Source organism: Scyliorhinus canicula, chromosome 10, assembly GCF_902713615.1.
Source record: "Scyliorhinus canicula chromosome 10, sScyCan1.1, whole genome shotgun sequence".
In the NCBI taxonomy this organism is placed as follows: Eukaryota; Metazoa; Chordata; class Chondrichthyes; order Carcharhiniformes; family Scyliorhinidae; genus Scyliorhinus; species Scyliorhinus canicula.
The window spans coordinates 78604333-78612990 of NC_052155.1; the positions used below are offsets into that span (position 1 = coordinate 78604333).

General features: G+C 45.6%; 1 protein-coding gene across 3 annotated transcripts in view; it reads right to left on the reverse strand.

Moving 5' to 3' along the window:
* The window catches only part of thoc1 (THO complex 1), a 74118-nt gene extending 65863 nt beyond the window's left edge, over positions 1 to 8255 (reverse strand). For all 3 annotated transcript variants that reach the window (XM_038809218.1, XM_038809217.1, XM_038809219.1), the window contains exons 1-2: positions 8173 to 8255; positions 5639 to 5712 (exon numbers count right to left, since the gene is read on the reverse strand). In XM_038809218.1, the coding sequence (XP_038665146.1) occupies positions 5639 to 5712; positions 8173 to 8220 (122 nt within the window). In that variant the 5' untranslated portion in view covers positions 8221 to 8255. The remainder of the gene's footprint in view (positions 1 to 5638; positions 5713 to 8172) is intronic.
* Between the last annotated feature and the right edge of the window lie 403 nt (positions 8256 to 8658).

Below are 8658 nucleotides of genomic sequence, written 5' to 3' on the forward strand. Positions count from 1 at the left end.
AACATTTTTTGAATACGTAAATACAAAAATACAGAACAGATAAGCAACCCCAGAAAACACCCAACCTCAAGCTTTTGACGGTGACCAGTTCCTTGAAACACATGATAAATGGCTGCCATCTTATGTAAAACCCCTCAATCGAACATCTAAACATTTTCCCAAGGTACAAAAACTGCATGAGATCCCCCAACCATGCTGAGGCACTGGGTGGAGTAGCTGCACCCACACCCATCTGGAGTTCTGGCAGGTCCGACACCCTGAAAATGACTTCTAGGGGGCTAGGCTCCAAATCCCTTTGTAAGATGTCTGACATGGTGCCAAAGAAAGAACCCCAGAAGTTCGCTAGCTTAGGACACGCCCAGAACGTATATGCATGATTCGCTCCCTCCCACACCACTCACACATATCCTCTACCCCCTCAAACACTCAATTTGTTGTTAAATGTGCCTGATGTACCACCTTTTTTTAAAAACAAACATTTTATGAAGGCATTTATGGTTTTAGAACAACTGAAGATACAAATACAAATGTCAACACAATTCAGTGCGTAACACCCCTCAACCAACAACCATACCCTGCCAACATAGCTTGTACCCACAATGCCTAAGTCCCACCAACTTCTCTTGCTGATCCTGCCTAAATTGAACTAACCTAAACTAAACTAACTCCCCCTCACCCCCCCCCCCCGTATTGTATCTGCTAACAGTTTAATTTTCCCCAAAGGAGTTGATAAACGGCTGCCACCTCCAGACAAACCCTACCGTTGATCCTCGCAGGGCGAAATTAATTTTCTCAAGTCTGAGAAACCCGGCCATGTCGCTAACCTAATACCACCGATTTTGGGGACTCCGAGTCCCTCCATGGTAATAAGATCCATCTCCGGGCCACCAAGGAGGCAAAGGCCAAAATGTCAGCCTCTCTCACCCCCTGGACTCATGGGCCTTCCGACACTCCAAAGATCGCCACCTCTGGACTCGGCGCCACCCCTCGTTTTTAGCACCATAGACGTGATATTGGCAAATCCCTGCCAGAATCCCCTAAGTTTCAAACAGACTCAAAACATGTGGACGTGATTTGCAGGTCCGCCTGTCCTCTACACCAAAAAACCTGCTCATCCGGGCCACCATCATGTGTGCCCGGTGAACCACCTTGAATTGTATCAGGCTGAGCCTGGCACATGATGAGGACGTGTTGACTCTACTCAGAGCATCTTCCCACAGATTTCCCTCAAGCTCATTACCTAGTTCATCTTCCCACTTGCGCTTCACCTCCCCTATCTGAGTTCCCTCCCACTCTATGAGCTCTTTATAAATTTCCGAGACCTTCCCTTCCCCCACTCCCGTTTTTGAAATTATCTTGTCCTGTATCCCCTGTGGCGGTAGAAGCAGAAAGGTAGAAACCTGCCTTTGCACAAAGTCCCTCTCCTGCAGATAGTGAAACCCATTCCCACCCGGCAATTCAAACACCTCCAAATCCTCCAAACAAGGAAAGCTCCCATAAATAAACAGATCTCCCAGTCTCTCAACGCCTGCTCTCTGCCACCTGCAAACCCCCCCCCCCCCTCCAACCTCCCCGGGACAAACCGGTGATTGCCACAAATTGGAGCGCACACCAACGTTCCCTCCACTTCCATATGCTTCCGCCACTGGGCTTGTGGAGTACCGGGCCAGCGAGAACAGCAGAGGAGTTCCCTAAAGTTCGACAGTGCCAGCCCTCGGACAGCATGTCGCACCTCCGAAAGTCCTCCTTCATTTGTTCAACTAACCAGGCCAGGTTTAAGTTATGTAGCTGCTCGCATCCCCGTGCCACTTGAATACACAAGTATGGAAAACTCCCTCCCGCCACTATTTTTTTGTTTTCGGAAACATTTTATTGAGGTATTTATAATTTTAACATTGTAATTAACAGAGCGGTCCGACACACGCAAAAAACCCACAGTAATATACCCAACTTCCCACCACCCTAACTCCTAGCTGCCCTTCTTTTCCACTTCCATGCCCCCCCCTCCGGCCCCCTCCTCCTCTCTGCTGACGGTCAGTTTTCCTTAAAGAAGTTGATGAACGGTTGCCACCTCCGAGCAAACCGCTGTATTGAACCCCTTAAGGCGAACTTAATCTTCTCTAGCCTGAGAAACTCTGTCATGTCACTGACCCTCACCCTGACTTTGGAGACTCCGAGTCCCTCCATCCCAGCAAAATCCATCTCCGGGCCACCAGGGAGGCAAAAGCCAAGACGTCAGCCTTTCTCTCTCTCTGTCACATGATTCGCCGTACTTCCACCGCACGTCTTCCCACTTCCTCTTCACCTCCCCGACTGGGACCCCTTCCCATTCCATTAATTCCTTATATATTTCTGAGACCCTCCCCTCCCCAACCTCTGTTTTAGTCATCACCTTATCCTGTAGTCGCCTTAGAGGGAGGCGAGGGAAACTTGAAACCTGCCTCCGGACAAAGTCTGCAGGTCCCCAAATCTCTCAATCCCTGCCCGCTGCCACCTCCTAAAGTCCCCATCCAGCCCCCCTGGAGTGAACCGGTGATTGTCACAGATCGGTGACCACACCAACGCCCCCTCCAGTCTCATATGCTGCCTCCATTACTATCACACTCTCAGGGCTTCCACTACCACTGGGCTTGTGGAGTACCGAGCCGGTGAGAACGGCAGAGGTGCCGTTAACAGAGCCTCCTGACTCGTGCCCTTACAAGATGCCGCTTCTACCCGCTCCCACACCGACCCCTCTGCCACTACCCACTTCCTAACCATCGAAATATTAGCCGCCCAGTAGTAATTAATAAAGTTCGGAAGAGCCAAACCTCCCTCCCCGCGCCCTGCTCAAGAAGGACCTTCTTCACACTCAGGGCGTTCCCGGCCCATATAAAACACAAGATCGCCACGTTCATTTTCCAAACAAATGCCTTGGGGATAAAGATTGGGAGACACTGAAGCACAAACGTCAATCTCAGGAGGACTGTCATTTTCACAGTCTGTACCCTCCCCGCCAATGACAGCAGGAGCACATCCCACATGCAAAAGTCCCCTTTCATTTGCTCAATCACCCTGCCCAAATTTAGTTTATGAAGCTGACCCCAGTCGCTTGCCACCTGAATACCCAGATACCTAAAACTCCTTCCCACCACTTTGAACGGCATCTACCTCAATCTCCTCTCCTGCCCCCTTGCCTGGATCACAAAGACCTCGCTCTTGCTCATGTTTAGTTTGTAGCCTGAGAACCAGCCAAATTCCTCCAGTATTCCCATAATTCCTGCAATCCGCCCCAATGTGTCTGTTATATACAGGAGCAAATCATCCGCATAGTGCGAGACCCTATGCCCCTCTCACTATCCCCCGCCAAATGTTCGATGCCCTCTGCGCCATTGCCAAAGCAAACAGTGGTGAGGAGAGTGGCATCCCTGTCTTGTCCCCTGCACAGACTAAAATACTCTGACCAGACCCGGTTGGCCCTTACATTCGCCACTGGTGCCTGATATAACAACCGGGCCCAATCCACAAATCCCTGCCCTAATCCGAACCTTCCCAGGACATCCCACAGGTACCTCTACTCCACCCAATCAAAGGCCTTCTCTGCATCCATGGCCACCACCACCTCGACCTACGCGCCCCCTCCGCAGGCATCATTATCACATTTAGGAGCTGTCTAATATTGGACGTCAGGTGTCGTCCCTTCACAAGTCCCTCTGGTCCTCCTCGATTACCTCTGAGGCACAATCCTCTATGCGCATGGCCAAGATCTTTGTAGGTCGTCTGCATATGACAAGACTTCTGTTCCAGCCCGCCACCAACTCCGGACTAGCCCCTTCCAGTCCTTTGACGCTCTCAGCGCCATCACCAATGGATCTATAGCCAAGGCAAACAACAGTAGGGAGAGGGGACATCCTTGCCTTGCCCCCGGTGCAGTCTAAAATAGTCTGAACTCACCCGGTTCGTCTGCACACTCGCCCCCTGGTCCCGAATGGGCCCTACTCTTTCCATGGTTATCCTCTTCCTGTTTACATACTTCTAGAATGTCTTGGGATTTTCCCTACTTTTACCAGCCAGAGCTTTCTCATGTCTCCTCTTTGCTCGAATTGCTTTATTAAGCCCCATCCTGCACTCTGTACTCCACTAATTTGCTCCCCTTGTATTTGCTAAAAGCCCCATGTTTCCTTCTCATCGTATCTTAATATCTCTGGTCATCCATGATTCTCTTGGTTTCCTACGCATTCCCACCACCCGAGAGGGAACATGTTGGGCCCCTATCCTCCCCATTTCCTTTTGAACGCCGCCCACACCCATTACTCTTCTGTACCTTCCAGTCTACCTTGGCCAGATCCTGTCTTATTTTACTAAAATCCGCTTTCCCCCAATCCAAATCTTTTTAAGCAACTTGTCTATTTCTTTGTTCATAACAAGTTTAAATTGTGCCATGTTGTATCGCTATCACTAAAACAAGCTTAAATTGTACCCTGTTGTGGTCACTATCACTAAAACAAGCTTAAATTGTACCATGTTGTGGTTGCTATCACTAAACATCACTTTCAAACTTCATGTAAAATTCTATTATATTATGATCACTCTTGAGGCTCCTTTGCAACAAGGTTATTAATTAGCCTTTCTCATTGCACAATGTTAGATCTAAAATAGCCCGTTCTCTAGTTGGTTCCTCAACATGTTGTTCTAGAAAACCATCCTGTCCCTTTTGGAGGGCTGTCCTCCACAACATTCACACTAGTCAGGTATACTCAGTCTATATGTAGACTGAAGACCCCACGATTACTGCATTAATCTTGTTACATGCATCTCTACTTTCCTGATTTATACCATCCCTAACCTCCCACGACTATTTAGTGGCCTTTAGGCAAATCCTACCAATATTTGCATCCCCTTACTGTTTCTACATCTCAATCTTCTGATCCAGGAACCTCTCACTAATGTACCACCAGCCTTTATTAACTGCAGTAGCTCACCTCCTTTTCCTTTTAACTATCCTTCTGAAATGCTGAATACCCTTGAACATTCAGGTCACCCAGTTAGAACATACTTATTTATTTCCATTTGTGCCGTTAATTCATCTACCTTGTTACAAATGCTATACGCATTCAGTTAAGAGTGCCTCTAAATCCATCTTATTTTTGCAACCTCTAGCCTTATCTGCTGGCGCACTCTTCAGTTGTACCCTCTGTCCCTCTCTGCCACACTCAGATTATCAATTTTTGCTACCTTGTTCTCTCTCCTTACTTTATCATTTCTTCTCTCGCTTGATCCTTCGCTCCCAGTATTTAGTTTAAGTCCTTTCTACCACCTTGGTTTTACAACTTACCGTAACACCGGTCCTACAACGGTTCAGGTGAAGACCAACCCAACTATACAGTTCCCACTTTCCCCAGGACTGCGCCAGTGCCCCATGAATCAAATTCCATTTCTCATATCAATCTCTGATCCATGCATTTAACCCACTAATCTTATTTACCCTAATCCAGAGATCATTACTTTTGAGGTTCTCTTTTAATTTAACCCCTATCTGCGCATAGTCTCGAATCAGAACCTCTTCTAGTCCTGTAATTATAATAATTTAATTGCTACATTTTACTCCATCAGGTGCTCCAAGTTTTAAATGTCAAAACTAAAACGGTAATTCACTCACCCGCCAGTCAACTGGCTGAAGATAAGAATTAGTGGCTTGACATTCCTGCTGTTCAAAGCTTCTTTTGTACAAATCTAGTAAAACGAAAATAAACTGTAATAAAGCTCATTAAGTAATTTTGTGGTTGGTATTCAAAGTAGTGTCATGTCTATTGAATTAAAAGTTAATTTACTTGACATACAGTCTTGCTGCATTCGGACGCCTGATCAGGCTTAATGGGTCAAAATGCTCGACCTCGCGGAGGAGCCACCAAGTTTGTGCCTGTCTATGGCATGGTCGGCACCGGAAGTCTGGTTCTTACCTTCTTGACCAGTCTTCCATCTGAGGCCTTAAAGCCTTACTGAAGTCCATGTAGAGTACATCAACTGCACTACCCTCATCTCCACATCTAGTCATCGCCTCGAAAAATTCAATCAAATTTGCACGTCATAATCTCCCTTTGACAAAGCCATGCTGACTATCCTGGAGTACTCCTTGCCTCCCCAAGTGGAGATAAATTCAGCCTCTCAGTCAACGAGAAAAGGGAAGGGATGTTGGGAGCGAGATCAGTTGGGGAACATGAAGTGAGGCACTGCATAAGGTTAATTTGTACAGACTGTATAGTTGATTGCTGAGAAGTGTTTCCTGGGGTGTTTATTTGCTGTAACCTGTCTTGATACATGTTTGTAATAAAATACATGTTTTTTAAAACCTCTGCCCCCTCAGATTTCCACCCCCCCCGCCACCCCAATAGTTTCCCTACCGCTTAAGTTAGACTCACTGGCCTGAAATTCCCTGTATTTTGATTAATGCCCTTCTTGAATAATGGTACCCCCCACCTTAGCTCTCCTCCAGTCCTCTGCCATCTCTTCTGTGGCCAGAGAAGATTTGAATATTGTCAAAGTCTCTGTAATCTTTTCTCCCTTGTCTCCCACAGCAGAATTGTGTGGATGTGAAGTTCACTTCCATGGCTGGTGATAGAATCTGTGTCAATATTAAAGATTAGATAGCCAGCCAGGGTTGGAAACAGGTGCGGAGGCAGATATCATAGCCTTCGCCTCGTTGATCGCCCGAAGGCGTGGCGAGGGGACCTGTTGGAATACTTGACCCTTGAGAAGGTTAAGTTCGAACTGAGGGGAAGCTCAGAGGGGTTCTACAAGTCATGGGCACTATTTATTCTGCACTTTCAAGAACTAGATAACATCGAACATTAGAAGGGGGGGGGGGGCTATGTATGTTAAAGATGGCTATGGGTAATCCCTGATTCCTTTTTTTCTTTGTCATTTGTTTATGTTAACATGCAGGTTGATGTCTGGGCATGGTGGGAGGATGGGATCGTTGTTACTGTTTTGGGGTTTGAGGTATTTGTTGCTGGTTATCGATTGTTGTTGGGTGTAAATTCAGGAGAAAAATTGTGAAAAAGGAGAATAAAAATACTTTTTTTTTAAAAAAGATTAGACAGGAAAATTGTAAGAAAATTTAATTTAAATGTGGGATCACAGCTATTTGCTCATGTGGTTAGTCTATTTCTAAGTAAATTCCAATCTTTTTTGTTTACATGTTTGTTAATAAACAAATCATGGCACATCAAAAAATCTACACATCAGGATTTTTGCTGCATTCCCAGTTTCTTTGAAAACTATAGATGTACTGTTAGTTTCATGTCTAAGTAGATATCTTGTCTCAGCCTATTACTGGGCTGCATTTCCCTCCCCCGCTTCTCCAAAAAGCAGGCTTGTACAGTCCTCACCGCACCAAGCACAGCAGCTCACAACCCAATTTTGATAGTCATCCAGACTCAAAACATTAGTTCCCTTCTCTCTCCACAGATGCTGTCAGATCTGCTGAGATTGTCCAATATTTTATGTTTTTGTTACTGCAGCTCACACTCCCAGAAATATATTCTTTGCAGCTTCCCTTCCTGCATAGATATTTTACTCCGCAACTGACATCCATACAGTCTGCAAACACCAGCACAGGAAATCATCTTTTAAAGAAAAGTGGGGTATGTTACTCAAGTTACAATGTTGAGAATGCTTAGGAATAGCTGAAACTTCACTTTCACATCAGCTCATTGGTAACCCTTGAAGGTTGCAGCTCCAATCGATCTCCAGAGTCTTGAGTATATAATGTAGACATACCTTTCAATCTAGTAAGAAGGGAGCGAGCAGTCAGAGGAACCATGTTCAGGTGAGACTTTAAACAAAGATCCCAACTGCCCCCTCAAGTGCATACTGTACAATTTGAGAAGCATGGCAGTTTTCTCGGTGATCTAGCCAACAGTTAATTTTCAAACATCATTAAACATATAAAAAAGCATATAGAGAAAGCTATCCGAGTAGTTTTGTACATTATAGTACACAGATAATGCGGGTCATGATAAATGATTGCCGCCTCCCATGACCCAGATCACGGTGTTTGATGCCGCTTTCAGCAATCCTTTCCCCTCCCCAACCATCTCACTTAGCCTAAACCATCCCCACCCGATACAACACTCGTCAAAACTGAATAATGGGCTGATTAATAGTGGACACAAAACGCCGACAATGCCTTACACTGAATTTATGTCGTGCCTCATTAAACTGGAACAGGCTGGGAGACATCTTGAACGGAAGTCCCGAGAGCGATGCGAGCTGGGAAACGGGATTTGGGCGCAAAAGCGCCCCCTAAGGGCGAATTGTTAAATGAAGCACAGAATCCAACACTTCAGTTCAGAACATCATTGAGCCCAACGTGAAAGTCGAGAGTATTTCACAAAGTCAAACATTACAGTCTACAACATGATACAGCGCGTATTTTTTTTTGCAAAAAATATACTTAATTCGTAACATATCTGAAAGAACGTTACAGAATTTCAAAATGTCCATCACACAAAGTGCAATAATATTGCAGTTCTCGACATACATCAATTTTTCTTTTAGAAATGTTTTTATTGGGGGTTTTCACATTTTATGTAACACATTTCAGTTCATGCATTAAATTACAAGTTTCATAACATGCATAATACCAAGCAAAGCAACCCAGGAAAAATTACCCATGAG